This window comes from Halyomorpha halys, unplaced genomic scaffold (genome assembly GCF_000696795.3).
Source record: "Halyomorpha halys isolate HHAL.00 unplaced genomic scaffold, Hhal_1.1 Scaffold2222.1, whole genome shotgun sequence".
Lineage (NCBI taxonomy): Eukaryota > Metazoa > Arthropoda > Insecta > Hemiptera > Pentatomidae > Halyomorpha > Halyomorpha halys.
In genome coordinates this window covers 51,366-71,554 of record NW_027107606.1, presented here as the reverse complement: position 1 = coordinate 71,554, position 20,189 = coordinate 51,366, and the positions used below count along the sequence as shown (strand labels likewise).

Sequence of the window (20,189 nt, the reverse complement as noted above, 5' to 3'; positions counted from 1 at the left end):
ATGCTAGTAAACCGACTTTCTCACTACAAAATAAAACGAAATCCCGAAAGAGGATCCAAAAGATAAAGGAAAAAAAAATAAATCAACAACTCTACCAGACCCATACATTAATTTCTTCCCCCCCCCCAAACAATGATGGTCAATTTGATTCTTCAATGCATTTTAGCCATACATTCAATATTAATACTAATATGCAACAAAATCAATCACAATTTGATAAATAGCTACAGAAACATCGCCTATCATGAATAATAAAAAAAATAAAAATCATCACCCAAACTAGGGGAAAGAAGAAGAACACAACAGCACTAATACTAGCTACACATACACCCTAAAAAAAAAAAATTATAATAATAATACAAGGTGTTGGCTCCTCCGATAGCAGACCTCTTCGAAGATACGGTGACCTTGATTGTCAGCCAGCTGGGTCCAGTGAGTGGTAGGGGGTTACAAGTCTGTTCCTTCCAATTGATAAGGCAATCGGGCCACAGCTTGGTGTCGCTACTTCTCTTCTCGCTAAACTTCCAAATATAGGCCCGATTTACATGAAACTCGACAGATCTCTTCCTTGCCTCAATATCTTCAATTGTGCTGATTTTCAGTCGAATTTGCTAAAGAAACCAGCCCACACACGAGGATAGCGTGGACCCGATGTGTGTCTGTCAACGGCCAGAGCCGAACTCAATAAAATTGGTAAAATAAATGTTATGTTATTCAACTGCAAATCAATACTTATAATAATTCTATTCAGAAAAGTAAATCACAAGAACCTAAGAGGTGGGCAGCAGGAAGGGTTCCACAGCACGCATTTTTTTGAGGAATTATTGTTAAAACGGCTTTATTGTTATTATAACTGATGTTTTAGTGTTACTTAAAAAGTTTTAACTGGTAATAAATTATTTAATTTTTTAAAATGTTGAGGTGAGAAAACTTCCATTTAGAATATTATCACTATTCTTTATTTGTTTTACTACATTTCGGGTTTACCTCATGTTCATATACTAATATACCTCATTTTATCAGTTGCATATATTTCTTTTTGACATATTTCATATAATCACATAATTTAAAATTTACAACATAGCATTATTAACACACTGTGTTTCACTACTAACAGTAATTTACACAGTGGTTTTAGTAGAAAAAAAAGAAGAAAAACTTAAATATACGTGTATATGCGGTATGTGCTATGACCATAGAATTATTTATATGTATACATGAGGGTGGTTTGAAAAGTTCTCGGAATGCAGTAGAAAGAAATCTCCTAGTGTAGTGATTTGAGACAATGGAAAAAACTGAGATTCGAGCAGTGATTGAGCACTTTGTAAAGAAAGGTACGGAAGCAAAGGAAATTCATGCCGACTTTCAGAACACACTAGGGGACTCTGCTCCTTCATATTCAACTGTTGCCAAGTGGACCATCGAGTTTAAATTTGGTCGGGAGAGCTTAGATGATGATCCGCGTAGTGGACAGCCAAAAAGTGCTATGACCCCAGAATTTATTGCAAAAGTGCATAAATAGGTCATGGAGGATCACCAACTGAAAGTGTGTTAGATTGCAGAAGCTGTAGGCCTGTCATCTGAACGGGTATATCACATTAACAGTAGAATTGGGAATGAAAAAATTATCCGTACGATGGGTGCCGCAGCTCTTGACATTAGACCATAAAGGCACCAGATTGGAAATGTCCGAACAAAATCTGGCCTGTTTTCAGAGCAACCAACAAGATTTTTTATGCCAGTTTGTGACTACAGATGAAATTTGGGTCCTGTTAAAGCCACCTCAAATCGACTATGTCTTTTTGTTGGAAGGCTTTAAAATGAACAAAAAACAAACTGGCTCAGATTAAACATTTATTTGCCCAATTTAAACATTTAAAAAATTAAAAACTAACATAAACAAAATATACAAGTAAAAATAAGAAGGCCTTTCAGATAAAAATAAAATAGTTCGATAAATTATGAAAATGACAATAAAACTAATTTACACAAAAAAAAGAAATAAATACTGCACGACGAAAGGTTGCTCCACTCCGATAGGTCAGAGGAAGAGTGCTGCCGAGATGTATAGGTCTGGTTCATCGATGGTCCAAATATTCAACAGTCGTATTGTATTAGGCGAGCCAACGAAATGAACGCAGACAGGGCTGGTTACACACATTCCTTGGGTTCAGGGGTTGACCACTAATTACTTAATTAATTGGAACTCATATTAAAATCGAAACACAGAAGTGGTCTGGTTCCAAACTGTTATGATGACGAGTACACTCAAAAAATGTCAAATAAAATAATATCAACCAAATGCATACAGGGCTGCTAATGACGCTACCTGGGCTACTAATTAGTCGGAACTGTCTTGGGACAAAAATCAAAAAATGAATTTCATCATAACTTATCATGATTTCATCCTCTTCAATTTTAATTTTATTTAGTTTCTCTTTTGCCTATATTTATTTATTACTATTCTTGCCATCCATTTTAGATGAAATTCAATGTAATTAATAATTATGTTAACAAGGCTATAAGAATAACGGATGCTAGTAGGCTGAATAGAGTGGAAAATATGACATTTAAAATATTTTTGGATAATGTTTACCCCAGAAAATTAATTAATAAAATTTGGGATATAAACCTTAAAAAATGCAAAGATAGAATGGAAAATAAAATAACAAATAGTAAAGCAATTATTATGGATTAAATTATATAAAAGGTTTATCATAAGATATCCAGAGGTCATTTATAGATTATGATGTGGAAGAATACTTATTATGTTATAGACCTAACAATAAAATTAAAAATTATTATAGCAATTTAAAGGACAAAATTGAAATAAAAAGTCAATCGGGATTAATATATAAAATTCCATGTTTAAATTGTCCAGCAATCTATATAGGTGAAACTAAGCAAATGTTGGGGGATAGAATATATCAACACAAAAATGATACAAGAAATAAAGAAAAGGATCCAAATAAAACAGCACAAGTACAGCATACAGCCAAAAATCAACACAATTTTGATTTTGATAACACCATAATTTTACATAAAGAAAACAAATTGTACAAAAGCAAAATACTTGAGTCAATTTATATATCAGAGAACATCAATTACACAGTTAATTTTAAATCAGATACTAAGAATTTAAACCAACATTATGCAGAGATTTTAAGCAAAATTAATTTATAAAAATAAATGGAGAAATTTGTTACTATTTACAATTAAATGTAATATGGAATTTTGAGAATTAGAATAAATACCAAATTGAGACAAAAATGCAATTTAAAATAAAATAAATTAATTTTAAAACAAGGCTGACCTGTGTGAGTGGGAGGTTATAAATGGTTTGTTATATGGTAGTGAATTTGTTGTGGATAATCTTATATAAGAATAATTAAATATTAATAATTTTAAATTTTAAAAAATATGTAACTAAACTTAAGCTTAGTAAGCTTATTAATAATAAATATGACTCTCTAATAATTGACTTTTTAAATAGGCTTTTAAATTATAATAAAGGAAATGACCTGGGGAGAATAGCCTGCAAAAGTAACTTTTAAATTAATGTGAGGAAGAAATTATAATTGAAGGTATGCTATATTATTGGTGAATAATGTTGTTGTTATAAGTGTTAAAAATGAATATATAATATAAGCTGTTAAATATTTAGATGTCCTTGAGGATGGCTAAAATGGCCGAAACGTTGGACTGGTGAAAAATATAGAGTGTTGAGACAAAAAAGAATAAAAATTTTTGATTTATTTAATAAATAATTACCTTGTCTCAAGAAATTGAAATAATATAATTATACTAAATATGTTTCTATATGACTGTCTACATTGAAATCCTTTAGAGATTTTGGCAACATACCCGATTCTTGATCCCTAAGCGAGTCCCAATATTGCTAGATGGATGTGCTTTCGAGAAAACATGCACCAGGGTATTCAAGTTTAATGTACATGTAAAAGAGAATTGAAGGATTCCCCATAACCTTTACCTATTACAGATGGAAAAGGACTATACTCACTTAAAAAATCCTCTTCATAGCTGTTGCAACTAAGAGTTTGCCTTAAAGTGGCTGATATAAGATATAAAAGGAGATTACAACTTCGAAAAACAGAAAATATGATCCACTTTTAGACAAAACTAATTTAAATTTTGGATATGATGTTAGGGAGTCCCACTGTATTCCAGGATCCCATGGTATTCCCAATTCTTGGACCCATTGTTTATTTCGCACCAAAAATTTATAATCTTCTTGTTGACTGTAACTGAATGAAATTAACTGGTCTGGAGTGTTATTCGTCCATTTTTTCAAAGTGGACCCACCCTATTTGAGTAATTCAATCAACTCTTTCTGAAGTTCGAGGGCTTCATCAAAAGTATTCGCTCCAGTTAGGATATTATCTACGTATATGTTATTTATCAGGATGACAGGTGGTTTTGGATTTGATTTGGTTTTGATCCTTCATCAAGCACCAACTAATGAATTGCCCTTATGGCTAAGAATGGTGAACAAGACAACCTAAAAGTAACACGGTTTAATTGATACTCCATGATTGGTTCAGATGTGTCAAATCGGAATAAAAAATGTTGATAGGGTACATCATCTGGGTGCATAAGTATTTGAAGGTACATTTGGCATATATCTGACACCGTGACATATGGGTATCGGGCAGTACATGCCTTATATCTAATTGCAGCTTAGGACCTATCACGAGATGGTCATTCAAGGAACTAAGTTCAGCAAAAAATGAAGCATCAAAGACTATTTGAATTTTAGAATGTGAATTGTCTTTAATTACTCAATGGTGTGGAAGTAAATATCTAGATGGAGCAATGGCTGGAGAAACATAATTGGCTTCCAAATACTTCTTAATTATATTGCAATAACTTTTTTTCAGTTCCGGCGATTTATTTAAATGATGCTCTAATTTTAGAAAATGATTCAAGGCGGGATTGTAATAACTGCCAGTATTCGGAGGAATTGAATCTTTTCTGAGCAGGATCTTTTAGTAACCTAGTATCTTTTATGTCCTGATCTAAATCCTCTAACTCATCTTCAAGCTCAGACAACTAAATTCTACTTTTATCCTCTTTGGGCCCCATTACATACCTTAAAACAATTATTACTATAAACAATAAAATTATAATGAACAAATATATGTATGTATAGTTGACCGTAAAAATTGATATATAGGGAGATGGTCAGGGTTGCGGTCAAAAGAGAACCCGCAACCCTGACCATCTCCCTATATATAATGAACAAAATTTCAAATAAATATCAATATCCTAGGAGGACCAAAATTATGAACATATTTAACAATAAATGATTAATCTAAGGCGCGGAGAACCAAATAATGTTATATTTACCAATAAATATTCAATCCGGCCCGGGGGACCAAATAATGTTAAAGCCACCTCAAATCGACTATGTCTTTTTGTTGGAAGGCTTTAAAATGAACAAAAAACAAACTGGCTTGGATTAAACATTTATTTGGCCAATTTAAACATTTTAAAAACTAAAAACGAACAAACAAAATATACAAGTAAAAATAAAAAGGCCTTTCAGATAAAAATAAAATAGTTCGATAAATTATGAAAATGACAATAAAACTAATTTACAAAAAAAAAAGAAATAAATATATAAAATAAATAGTGCACGACGAAAGGTTCCTCCACTCCTATAGGTCAGAGGAAGAGTGTTGCCGAGATGTGTAGATCTGGCTAATCGATGGTCCAAATATCCAACAGTCGTATTGTATTAGGCGAGCCGACAAAATGAAAGCAGACAGGGCTGGTTACACATGTTCCTTGGGTTCAGGAGTTGGCTACTAATTACTTAATTAATTGGAACTCATATTAAAATCGAAACACAGAAGTGGTCTGTAGACCAACTACAGGAAAAAATATACCAAAAAAGGCCTGGTTTGGCAAGGAAAAAAGTCATCAGGACAATTCCCACCCATACACAAGTGCTATTGTCATGGCAAAACCTCATGAACTGAGGTACGAATTGTTGCTAAATCCACCTGATTTGAACATCTTGAAAAGGAAGACATTGAGGAGTCACCCAAGAAGAATAAGGAACTTTTGTATAAATCGTTGAGTTGATTATTTTTAAATAATGCAATAAATGATGTGAATTGCTCAAGATTACGGAACAACAGCCTTCTTTACAAACACTTACAGTGTCTGGTTTTTTTGTTTACATAGACAGCCTAAGCTTTTTTTCTTTTTTTTTTGGTTGGCTGTACAGACGTTGTAGATCTTTGGCCGCCTGAACCAGCCCTCTCCATGCCTGCCTATCTTGGGCTACTGATTTCCAGTTTTCTGCATGCAGATCTTTCGCATCTTTGTCGATTCTGTATATCCAGCTGGTTTTTGGCCTCCCACATGGTCTCTTGCCAACTATTCTGGCATTCATTGTTGTGTAGAGGGATCCTAATCGATTGCTTCGAGCCAAACGTCCCACCCATCTTAACCTCCTTGCCTTCATATCAAGAGTATTGACTGACCAGACTCTGCAAGCAGTTCACTGTTAGTTCTTCTCCTTCAAGTGTTAAGGCTCTGATCCCAGATTGTTCCTCTAATTGTACAGACGACTTTCCATTCAAATATCTCAATTCTGCTTTCTAGGGTATCTGTTAGAGCCCAGGTCTCGCAGCCAATGCTTATAAAACTTAATAATTCGTATATCTGAAAAAACTAAAGTTAGTTAAAATTCGAAGAATATATAATATTTAATTTTGAACATGACATTGTACTGAACTGTAATTCAAATTGTTCTAGATTTTATGTTTAAATTAATTTGGTCTTATGTTTTAAAGACACAAGTGTAGTTCACTGTTCACAGCGCTCTGTGATTGTTACTGTCATAAGGGTTATAGCTCAAATCCTGCTTTCATACTTCATGTAACGTGAGTTTATTAACAGTTGAATATTTTTATATACTCATACAGTGGAGGTGTTTGATTGTCTATTAAAAATTAGCAAATAACAACTAGCATTCTTTTACTAGTGATAGCTCTGGTGATTGGTAATTTTCCCTAGGGGTCTTATCTTTAAAATGAAAAATAGTTTATTATTCTGGGACTAAGTCCCTTTAACATAATTACAAAGGTAATTTTAATTTTACAATTACATCTATTGGAAAAAAAAACCGTGCCCGTGTAGGCCTCGGCGCTTCGCGCCGAGGCGACATATTTCCGTGACAACGTATACTCTATGCTAATATTACATAAATATAAATTAAAATCAATCCAATGTTATATATTTGAAATAATAAACCAGTTCACATATTGAATTCAGATATTTATTTTTGCTTGGTTATACATTAATTAATTTTTATACATATGATATAATATCCATATGTTAAACGAAGTCAATTTCCGTTACGGGACACTTTTTCTAACATGGCATCCCGCAAAATGATTTATATGACGTTGTCACGTCAAAAAACAGTGTGGCCACACTGAATTATAACTTTTATTAAAATTGTATATAGATAAAGAGAAGAAAAAAAAAATTAAACAACTAACTAACTAAATACATTAAAAACAAAACAAAAAGGTAGTTACAAAATATCTGTACTATTATAATATTGGATTAGATTGATGAAGAAAAAGGTAGTTAAATAGAAGGGTTTTAAACATAGGAAGGGTTGGTGTGTTAGAAAGAATGGAGTACCACAGATATGCAGCTTGGGTAAAAATTGATTTATTAAACACAGCAATTCAGTGAGGTGGAGGGTAGATTTCAGATAAACAGGATCTGGTAGTATAGGATTGGACTGAGAATTTGAATTGCAGGTTTTCTAGGATATAGGAGGGGCATTGAGTACTAATTACTTGGAATAGAAAGGAAGCTAGGAAATATTGGTATTGGAAGGAAGGATAGAGTCACTTCAGCTCGGTGTAATACTGGGTTATGTGCGTATCTCTGGTGATCCCGAAAATAAATCGTACTGCCCCATTCATAAGACGCTTAAGTTTTGATTTGAAATTACCTGAGAGTTCGCCATATGCCAAGCAGCCATAGTCAAAGTAGGGGAAAACAAGAGATGAAACTAAGAGTTAATGGGTTTTAAGTGGAAGGAGATAATGGATTCTATTGAATTGCTTTTGGGTAGCTATGGTTCAACGGGAAATTTGGGCAATGTGTGGTTTCCAGGATAAAGTAACACCAATATTTTTGACTGACGTATGGAATGAGATAGGAATATTATTTAGAATAAGGTTAGGGGTACTGGGATAGATTTAATGAGAGGGAGATCCGATTATGATAGCTTTAGTTTTTTTGGCATTTAACATAGGTTTATTTTCTGATGCCCAAGTGCTTATACTAATGATGTCTTCTGGTAGTTTTAGAATGGCATTTGGGGCATCATGAGGATTGAAGGAAAGGTAGATTTATAAGTCTTCTGTGTATAGATGATACTGGGAACGCTGGATGGCAAGTGGAAGGTCATTGATAAAGATGGAGAAAAGAGTAGAGGATACAGAGGAACCCCGAGGTACGCCTTTAGAAAGAGGTAGAAAGCTAGAGGGAGGATTATTAGGAATAACGACATACTGGGAACAACCGGTGAGCAAGGATTGAAACCATTGAAAAGTACTAAATGACAAAGAGAGATTGTGAAGTTTAGAAAGGAGGATGTTGTGGTCGACAGAATCAAAGGCTTAAGAAAAATCGAGGAGAATAAGGATGGTGAGTTTCTGCTGGTCTATGGTTGTGTGAATGTCTTGAGAGATTTTAATAAGAGCAGACTGAGTGGAATAGCCTGGCCGGAAACCAGACTGAACGTGGTCCAAAAGGTTATTTAACTCAAGAAACTGGGAAAGTTGGGATTGTTAAAAGGTTTGAATAAGTTTGATAATAGGGAAATAGGGCGGTAATCATTCTAGATATGAGGTTTTATTCAATGGACGGACTAGTGCAGTTTTCCAGGTAGAAGGGTAGGTGAAACTTTGTAAGGAGAAGTTATAAATGTGATAGAGAATAGGAAGAATAGAAGGTAATGAGGCTTTAATCAATCCAACTGGGATTTTATCGAGTCCGTGGTTGATTTTCCGTATGTGATTTTTGAATGAAGTTAAGGATGTCATCAGATGTAATATGGGAGCAGAAGAAGCGGTAGTAAGCTAATTACTAAGGACCGGGGTGGTACAAGGGTTGAAGAGGAGACAAAATGAATGAAGAATTGCCCATTTTTCTTTGGAATTAGAAGTGCTTGACAGAGTTTGATGGAAATGAAGAGGTTTTGCGGCCTCACCTTCTCTCCTTGTATGTCCAGAGTGATAGGGTGAGCCCTATCTTCGATCTCTTGGGTAATGTGCGCTACCTGGTCCTCAGTAGATCTATATTTTCTGAACCCTGCTTTCTCAGGGGCAATCAGATTATGCTTTGCCAAAAACCATGTAAGTCTCATATTGACTAGTCTCTCCATAAGCTTACCTAGACAGCTTAATAAAGTAATCTGACTGAAACTGGAGAGCTCCTTTGGTTTTCCAGATTTGAGTAAGGAGATCACAGCTCCCTCTTTACAGATTTGAGGTACTGTGTCTTTAGTCCAACCCTTTAGTCCAATTGGTGTTAAAAATCCTGTGGAGTTTCCTTTTTGCTTTTCTTCCAAGGTTAATAATCATTTCGTTCATTATACCATCTGCCCCTGGTGAGATTTTTGTTTTTAGGGCACCAATTGCACTGACAAGCTTGGTAAGAGTGAAGGAGGTGTTGAGATCATTCTAAGACTCCTTAGAATTTTTTTTGTGGCGAGTCAGCTCTTTGCATACAGTTTTCTGCATTTGGCGATCTATTTGAATTTCACCTGTCTTGATAATATGTTTTATGAGCACTTTGCCAGTGATTTCGCAAGTTTCCATAACTTGTTACCATTTCTATCTAAATTCAGTTCCCCTATTTTTTCTTGTCACATTTTTCTTTTTGAGCTATTTATTTCTCTTTTTAGCTTTGCAGTGACTCTTTTCAGCTTGATGCAGGTGTCATCTCCAGGGTTTGTCTCTGCTTCTGTTCTATATATATATAACTATATAATTCTATTTCAAGATTTGAAACTCTTCAGATAATTGCTAAAGAAATTTAAATAATTACTTATTGTAGAATTATTTAATAAATATAACAAACTTTTGGATTTAAATTTTATTCAAAAGGTTATTCCTTTTTAAGAAAATTAAAACCATTTATATGTTTTTCTGGTCATCATTTAGGGTATCTGATACACCTGGCCCCACTCCCAATCTATGTAAGTTCATGGAATAGAAATGACATTCTTCAAATATGTGACTGAGTGTAAGTACACTGTTGCATTTTGGCAGTGGTTGCTTATTTATTAGGTATGCATGAGTTAAATTTGTATTACCTATTCTTAATCTGGCTATAGCTACCTCCTCCCTGTGATTGAAACGGTTTGATGTAGTCCATAGTTTAATCGTTTTTTTAATAGTTTTTAATTTGCTTGGTGGGCTTTCATTCCATATGGCTTGCCAACTAGCTGATATTTCATTTTTAATCGGAAGACTTATTTCTTGGGGTGTCAGAACAGTCCACCAGTTCATTTCCAGCGATCTCCACGTGACCCGGCACCCTACAAAGAAAACAGTTTTTCCCAAGTTTTCGAGCATGTTGGTATAATTGTGAATTTTTATGATTGTCAGGTGTTTCGGTCAAATGATCCACGGCTTTTAATGAACTTAAAGAATCGGTAATGATAACTATGTTAGTATGCGTCACTGTTATGGAGAAGTGGAGTGTTGAGGCTATTGCATGTAATTCAGCTGTATATATACTGCATAATTTATGTAGTTTTATTTTATGGGTCGAGTTATTTGTGATGAAAGAGGATGCTGTAGATTCGTCAGATTTTAATCAATCCGTATAGACCAAAAAAGGATCTGGAATATTTTGACAAAGACGTGAGAACCTAGTTCTATATTCAGTAGGTGACGTACTACCTTTTGGCAATCGGGATAATTGGAGCATTGTATTTGGTAGCCTGTGTATCCATGGAGGATTGAGAACTTCCGGGATGCACAGAGGTATTTCTTTAAAGAACTCAATAGCAGTATGTGATCTTTCTGCCAACGAGTGTTAAATTTATTTATTTCTAAAAAAAATTGAATATTTTGGTTTGAAAATGTATTTGTACGTAGGGTGATCCTTTTGAGGGTATAATTTTGAAATATAGTTTATCGCCAGTTTTTTCCTTCTGAATAACAGAGGAGGTAGTCCAGCTTCAGAACACAGACTAAGAATGGGGCTAGTTTGAAATGTGCCGGTTGTGATACATATTCCTGTATGATGAACTACATCTAGTCTGGCGAGAATCCGGTGTCGGGCAGAGCCGTAAATAAAACATTCATAGACTAGTTTCGAGTATACTAGGGTCCGGTATAATTTTATTAGTGTGTGTCTGTCTGAGCCCCAGGAGATGCCGCTTAGCAAGCGTAATATATTTAATTTTTTTATTGTATTGGATTTTGTATTGTACTGGCACATTTTAATGTCAAAATGTGCGTTTCCCAATTTAGCTTCCGATCAAATATCATCCCAAGAAATCTGTGGTTATTTGTGTAGGGTATCAAAGATTCACCTAAATAGAGTTCAGGAGAAGGTGGGGTTATTCTTTTTCGGGTGAAATGGAGGTAATTGGTTTTCTCAAGTGAAAACTCGAGACTGATTGAAAGTGACCAGTTATTGATTCTATTGATTGCTTCCTGTAATTTATGTTTAATAGTAATTGTATTTGCTGATTGACAAATAATGGCTAAATCGCCCACGAATAGCAGCGGTTTAACACCCCTTGACATGAGAAGTCTCAAATCGTTAATTGCTAGGCAGAATAGTGTTGGGCTGAGAACACATCCTTGTGGGATCCACTAATCTGTTCGTGTTCATCGGAAAATTCGGATCCTATTTGTACTCTGAAGTAACAATGTGAAAGAAATTGTTTCTTTTCAATATGAATTTCGGAGAGCGAATTTGTTGATCGGGTGAATTGAAAAATTGTGAAAGGGTGAAATTGGAGGAGCAGAAATGAGAAAGAAAAATAGGAATGAATGAAATATTTGTATCTGTTGTATAGACCGAAATGGATTGTAAAAGGAAACTGTTGGGGGGAAAAAATTGTTTATTATATCTTATTATTGTATCTCTTTTTTTTCTGATTATACCATGTATGTGTAATTTATATATGTCCGATTACGGATTGATAAGTATGCTGTGTGAGATAGCAACCTAATATATTTAGGCAGTATAGATAAATAAAGTATTTCTCTGATGTTGGTACATTTTCCCTTTGATTCCGACAGCTGATAACTTTTACAGGATTATATTATGTTTGATATTGTCAAATGCTTTTTCAAGATCAAATATCTCGATTGAATGTTGAGCATTAATAAATGAATATTGGGTTTCAGCCTCCAATGTAACCAGATGGTCTAGTGTGGATCGACCTTTGCGGAATCCAGATTGGAAAAAATTATTGCTCTCTATTATCCACATAAATCTTTTATTGACCATATGTTCCATTACTTTACTAATACAGCTTGAGAGGAATATGGGTCGTTAGCTGGTCGCTATCTGCTTGTCCTTTCCATTTTTTAAAATTGGGATTATTATTGATTCCCGCCAGGTACTTGGGAATTTCCCAGTGAACCAGACATGATTGTAGTCGTCAAGCAGCCATTTTTGCATGTCATTTGGGAGTTTTTTTTATCATGTCATAGTGGATTTGATCAGGTCCCCGGTAAAGTGCCTTTGACGGTATTTAAGATATGTTTTAATTCCCATAGGGAACAAGGGAGGTTATAATGTATGGCCACTTCATTATCTTTCCTATTGGAACCTGTTGCTTCATCATAAATATTATTTTTAGTGGAATAACATATTTTGGAGAAATAGTTGGCAAATGTATTTGAAATAATTGATGGGTTATCTGACAGTTTTCCGCTAACAGATATGGTGTAGCAGGGAAGGGAGGAATTTATTGTAAATTTGCGGACTTTATTCCACACATCAGCTGATGAGGTAAGAGTTTATGGAACTAATATATTTTTTCCATGACTCCGCCTTACTTTGTTTAAATATATTTCTACATGAAGTCCGGTGCTTTTTATGTCCAATAAAGTTTTCTGACATCATACATTTGATGAATTGCCTTACAACATTCTTTAATAGCCTTCTTACACCTATCATTAAACCAAGGGACAAGTGGTCTTCTTGGGGATCCCGAAGTCATCGGTATTGATGCCTTTGCAGCTTTTATAATGTTGTTAGTAAGGGCTTTACAACCTCTATCAGTGTCCATATCTGATGGTTGAATTTTTGGTGGTGAGGCAAGGGAAGTAAAAAGGGTCCAATCAGCTCTTTTTAGCTCCCATTTTGGCTTGGTATGTATACAATTCATGATTTTAAATTTCATATGAAGTGGGAAATGGTCACTGCCGTACAAATCAGAAAGAACTGTCTAATCCATGGAGTTGTACAACGTTAGACTACAGAGGGTGAGATCCAGTGCTGAGCAAGTCCCATAGCTGGAGCTAAGGAAAGTATGCTCCTCTGTGTTAAGCAGGAGGAGAGTAATATTGTATATGCATTTTTCTATTATTTTACTCTGAGGACTTCTTATTAATAAGATTACTTCTGTCTTGTTCTTCTGTTTGTGCACTAACACTAACAGTTTTTTTTATTTTTAACAATATCAGAAAACGTTAATTGTATGGGTAATGGGTATATTAATTCATATTTTTTCTTAGCTACTAGCTGCATAGGTAATTTTTTCGGTCTCCTGTATAGTCTTAATTTCTTTTTCCTTAATAAAAGTTAGACACATTTCTGAAAAAGACTCGTACATCTCGGGGCAATTTACACATTTTAAAGGTTTTTTGCACTGTATTCCTTCATGTCTATTTTCATTAATGACAAAGTGGATTGTTTTTACATATCGCTTTTGTGTGTCCAAATCGCATACAGATGGTACACCTAATCAGGCTTTTAATATATTGTTTTACAGTAATATTGTAAAATCCTATTTTAATTTTGTACGGAATAATGGGGTTATTAAACAATCATTACTGTTATGTTTTTCGTTATTTTTAAAATATGTTAATCATTTAACCTCTTCTACATTTTGTGCTTTTAATTCTTCTTTTATTTCATCAGTACAGTGTACAATTTAAATCGGGACACCATATGACACCTTGGCTCTGGTTTGACTTACCGTGCAGCTCTACTTTAATCGGGACTTTATTTAACATTGTTCCATATCTTAGTAGTTTTTCCAATTGTATATTTGTAAAAACTTCGAATAGGAGGGTCCCATCTTTTAATTTTTCAGCAAATTTTACCTCCCCGACCAAATTATTTATGCTTTTATAGATAAAAAATGGCGAGATTCTTTTGAAATCCAACGAATTTTCATCTTCATCCGTTTCGTCTCTTTTTTATAATGAGAAATATTATGCATTTTTCTTTTTCCTCTCAAAGTATAAACACTGAATGATTCCATTGTAGTATTTGCAAGGGTTTTGTTGTTGATACTTTTTGGAGGTCAGGTGCATTCCTCTTGGCCCCAGTCCTGACTCCTCGACGGGGGAGGTTACCAACAGTAGCATAAAGGCCAGTAGGATTCCCCTAAGGTGCAACTTCCGATTGGGACCAGATGCTCTACACATCCAGCGGTATTGCGCAAGAAAGACACCTCATTCACTTGGTCTAGGTTCGTTTTGAGCCATAATTGGGAAGTATTGGGTGGTAACTTGTTTTCCGACCCATCGTGAGAGATGTTTGGAGACTATTTTGCACCTTTAGGCCAGTTACCTCCCACCTTAGTAGCATTTATAAGGGTTTATTCCTTTGCAGCTTTTCAGCTTAGCCTAATGATGTCTGAACAGGGACCAAGACAGCTAATACCACTTTTGGCTCCAAGTCAGTACTGGTCATTGCAGCTGCCCACCACCAGGAATGTTTATTGACTTTCCAATCTAAAACCGCCCTGTTTAGTCAAAAGCTGGGCCAACTCGAACAAGATGCGGTTTTTCACCGTGTACAAACGGTCTTGGGTTCATAGCATCCTCAAAAACTCAGCCTAAGCTTCATAGGCTTCTCAGCTACTCCCCTGAGACTGTATGAGGACCAGTGTACAGGTCAACCCTGTTCAAAGGTACTACTTCTTTCGAAACTCTTGGCCCTGCTTGAGTACTGTTTTGTAGTTGTTTAAAGAAGGTGTAATCTTCCGGGAATCGAGTGCGTCTAAATCTTTGCCTTGCCACATCTCTTTGTCTCATATGCTCCTTCAGTGCAGAAGTCAACGAGGGCGCTGAGGGTACAGAGGAGTATAGCGGTCAAGATTAGTGTGAAGGGAATTGGTTACAATTTCTACCATAGAATCAACGGAATTTGAGGAGTAAATGGGGTCCTACTGGATAGCATCTAGATTAGGCATTAAGGTTTCGGAAGGAATTAGTTCGGGGGGAAAACAATGGAGTGGGAATGTTGTAAGATACCTGAATAAGGTTATGAGCATATAGAAAAGGAACAGGATGTTGAGATGAGGCAAGTAGTTTATTAGGAGAGGTTTAACAGATAGGCCTGGTCAGAGGTAGCGGACAGAAGGTTGGTGTTGAAATCTCCAGATAAAATGATATTAGAATAGGAAGGTATAAGGTTGTAAAGTATGGTCTCAAATATTTCATCAAAGGGTACCTTGGGAGGGCGATAGATAACACCAAAAAGTAAGGTAGATGACATAATGGAAATCTCAACAAAAAGATATTCCAGGTGAGGAGAATTGGAAGGTGGTGAGCATAGATAAGGTGTAGATCCATCTTATGGCACTTAACCGAGTGCTGAGCTGCACCAAGATTTTAAACAACATAGATCCCAATAAAATAAATGGCTCCCACCAAATAATTTTGTTAAAAATTTAAAATAAATATTAAAAAAAAAAGATGATTATTGGCAGCAGCGGCATGTGCAATCCTAATGCACTACCCCACTGTTCCCGAACCCCATATCGCAGCAATGTCCGGAAGGGGGATTAAAAAAAAAAATGTGGTGAGCATAGAATAATTTTGGATTTGAGACTGTCATGGACATAGACACCTACACCACCAACGTGTTCATTTTACTCTGTCATGACAGAGCAGGTTATAGTTGGGTAAAGACACTTGAGAGGACGAGATAGAGAGTTTCAGCCAGGTTTCAGTGACAACGATCAGGTGATAGAAGTTATGGAGCAAAACATCATGGAATTCATCAATATGAGCTAGGAGTGACTGCGCTGACGTGAAAGGTTATAAGGATATCAGTCATGAGAGAAAAAAGAATGGATTAGTTAACAGAAAGGATGGGTTAAAAATGGGATCATTACACCAGATATAAATATATGAAATATAAAATATAAGGTGGGCAGTTCACTCAAAAAAAATAAATAAATAAATAAATTGGCTAATTCAAAAAAAGACAGTTGAGCAGCCTCAAACTAGCAGTAAAACCATTGTACCCATGAAACCAGAAATAACCACACCTACCACCTCTACCAGCAATAATTCTAATACAGTAAAAAATCCACCAAACAACATTCCAGAGCCTCAAAGATTTTCTGATCCAGAACCACCTCCTATCTTCGTCAGTAGAATTGAATATTTTTATTTCATTTGGTTAAGAAATTGCTAACTTAACACTACGACTAATAGAATTAATAACAATAACCAAAATCACCTACCACAATATATTCCTATCTTATTAAGGGAAAAACGCAGAGCAAGATCGAAGTGGCATGGGACAAGATATTTAACTGACAAAACGTATTACAAGAAATCCAATAACAAACTAAAAGTAGAAATTAGAAAATACAAAATTCAAAATTTAATTAACTTTACTGAAAATCTTGCAACTACTGACAAATCAAACTGAATTTTATAGACTTTAACTATCCTATTCTCACTGAATCCCAAACCTGGACCAGAACTGATGAAGAAAAATCGCAAATATTCGGACAATACCTTTCTAAAACCTTTATTCTGCACCCTGACATCTTTAACCCAATGCACCTTGAATGTATTGAAGCAAAACTAAATAAACATTCCACTCCCAATGACCCTTCCACCTAAAGCATTTCATCCATTAGAAATATCCAGTATTATTCAGAGATTACCTACCCCCAAAGCTCCTGGATACAACCTAATAACATCCCATATCCTAAAACTTCTTCTAGAAAAGCTATTCTATTCTTCACCTACATATAAATTTTTTTAGAGGAATTCCGAGGTGGGCTCCATGAAACCTTGGAATTCCTCTTGTAGTAAATCCTTCGTAAAATCTTCAATGCTCCCTACTTTGTCACAAATAAAACCATCCATAAAGACCTTAATGTTCCATTTGTAACTGATCTAGCATAAACCAGATATCAATCTATTCATAATAAACTCCAAAACCCTCTAGTTTTTAAACTGGCTTGTTCTTTTATTCCTGACAATCCTCCAAGGTGCCTGAAAAGAAGACGGTCTCGAGACCTAGTGTAGAAATATGATTAGAGTGCTGCCAATGGGGAGTTTCTTTACATCCCTGTATCACTCCATTTTGGTATTACATCAAATTTACTTAATGTGTTTTTATGCAAATACAGTTATGAATTGCAATAAATAAATACAAAAAAAAATTTAATTTATTTTCCATAATAAGGAATTAGTTTTTCTTTATAAAGATGATATATTCTTTATTAATCTCAAATAATTTCCTGGAATTAGATTCCAGCAATTAGATTTTTATTAGATAGAAACAAAACAAAATAATCTTTAAATAAGAAGTCAAATAATATGAATTTTTATTAATTTTATATTTAGTGAGATTTTATATAATTAAATCTTTGTTCTGTTATTTTTTTAACCTAATAAAGATTGTACAGATGTAATTTTTAATTTTATTTGAAAACTCTTTTAACCATACAACTTTGGGTATATATGAAAATTAATATAATTCATCAATTCATCTTAATTGATTCATATCATACAAAACGTACCAAAATCAAAGAAAAAAATTTACCAATAAAATTACTAATAATTAAAATAACGTAAATCTATAAATACAGAGTAACCTGGTAAGGTGGGCTATGGATATATGAGAAACCTCTACTACTTATAATTATAATGACTGTATATATACTAGTATCCCATTAAAATTGCTGATACTAATTATACTAACTTGTACTGTTTATATTATTAGTATAAAATATTATACTAATACTTACTTATCAGCCGATGAAACAATAGAATCAAAGACCTTTTGAGTAAGATTAGTAAGGTTTTCTCTATTTTTTTCAATTTCTTCTAAAGGATCTAACCTAAAAATAAAAAGAAGATAACATTAATTATTGGAACTGTATCGAATCTGAAAAATTATTTAAAAATACTGTCTAAGCTTTAGCTGGTTCTAATCAAATCTTAAATTGATGACATTTTTGGATCATGAATTTAGAGGAGATCAAACTGGATGACTTATCAATATTATACTAATAAAAAATGTACATTTATTTACATAAGAATAGAAAATAAATATTATTTCTAAAACAAAAGCAATAAAAAAATAAATATGAGCAGATGTTCGGAGGTGTGATCAGCAAATAAACAAAAATTTACTTATTTGTGCCTAGGTTTCGACCTGAATTTCACGCCTTCATCAGGGCTAAAAAGAAAAAAGAGATAACAAATATTACTCAAAGAAACATGAAAATAGGGGAAAATAATAGTAATATAGATGAGTAAAAAAAAAAAAAAGAGTTAAAATAAATATAGAGTGTCTAGGAAAAAAAAGAGAAAAGAAAAAGAAGGAACAAGGGAGAAGAAATATGGAAAACAAAGAAAGAAATATTAGAAATTAAAGGAAGAATTACATGCTCCAGCAAAGTTTCTGACTAGAGTGATTAAATTTTGACTTCACTGATAGAGAGCAGGCAAAAAAATATGTTAGATCGAACAGAAATGGTAACGGCCAAGAGTGAGTACCCATGAAAGACCATTAAGATAAAATAAGGGAGAAGAAATTAAATTAAATTAAAGTTTACATCATTTAAAAAGTGTGAAATAAAAAACTATGAGAATGAAAGGTCAGAAAATTGTGGAAATGTATAGTTTGGCTAAAGATGAGAAAATGGAAGTGACCTGTACATGAAATGTGACTAGAAAATAAATAAAGGTGAAATGAATATAGAAAAAGGAGGGTCTTTTAAAATTATGGCTATTTTGTGGAATAGGTTATTTAACTGGGCTCCTTGCTCTACTTCATAACTGATAAGGTGACCTGACTTTTGCCCTACCTTCAATCAGGACACCAGTTGGGTATCATCAATGTCAGGTTCATCATTGCTTTGCAAAGAGTTTCTCTTTGTTTGTGCGTCATTCAGTGCCTCCATTAGTTCTTGGCCCATAGCCGATTCTCTTCCTAGTTGTTCAGAGAGAATGGCTTGCTCTGGAGAACCGGGTAGTGTTAGGGAATAATACGCGAATGGGAATGGCTTATCCTCTAGATTAGAAGTCGGTTTCAGCCTATTTAAGTGTACAACATACCTTCGTCCTCTTTGGGGAACACATTTCCAAGCCTTTTTTCTAATTTGTTGGCTCTTTGGTGAACTTAAAAAGCCTAAGTTTTAGTGCTGAAACATAATCTTTCATCCGTCCTGGAAATGTATTTAGAGACAAATTAAATGGAAACAGAATCCCAAAGACACGACCATACAATAAATAATAGGGTGAGTACCCTGTTTCTTCAGAATGAGGTGTTGCTTTGTACACTGCCAGAGCGAATGGATCATTGATCCCAATCGGCAGCATCCTAATGCACTAGGTGCACCAGAGAGCCCCACAGTGTCTGATGGAAACATTCCACCACTCTATTTCCAGCCAGATGGTAGGGCGTAGTCATTTATGTAGTTATTTATATTAATAAATGGAATATGGTCTGGGTGCAATAAAAAAAAAATTAAATAGTGATAAATCTTACAACTACTGACAAATCATTATGGAGGACCACTAAAAAACTGCTGAATTTCAAAGATTTTAACCACCCACTTCTCACCGAATCCCAAACCTGGACCAGAACTGACGCAGAAAAATCACAAACATTCGGACAACACCTCTCTAAAACCTTTATTCCACATCCTGATATCCTTAACCCAATTC

At 34.4% G+C, this 20,189-nt stretch overlaps 1 protein-coding gene across 1 annotated transcript in view; it reads right to left on the bottom strand.

The window, feature by feature from the left end:
* LOC106691299 (neurofibromin) overlaps window positions 1-20,189 on the bottom strand; it is a gene marked incomplete at its 3' end in the record, with an annotated part of 75,740 nt that overhangs the window by 7,131 nt on the left and 48,420 nt on the right. Inside the window, 1 exon segment of the mRNA XM_067045991.1 lies at window positions 18,263-18,355. Within this exon segment, the coding sequence (XP_066902092.1) occupies window positions 18,263-18,355 (93 nt within the window).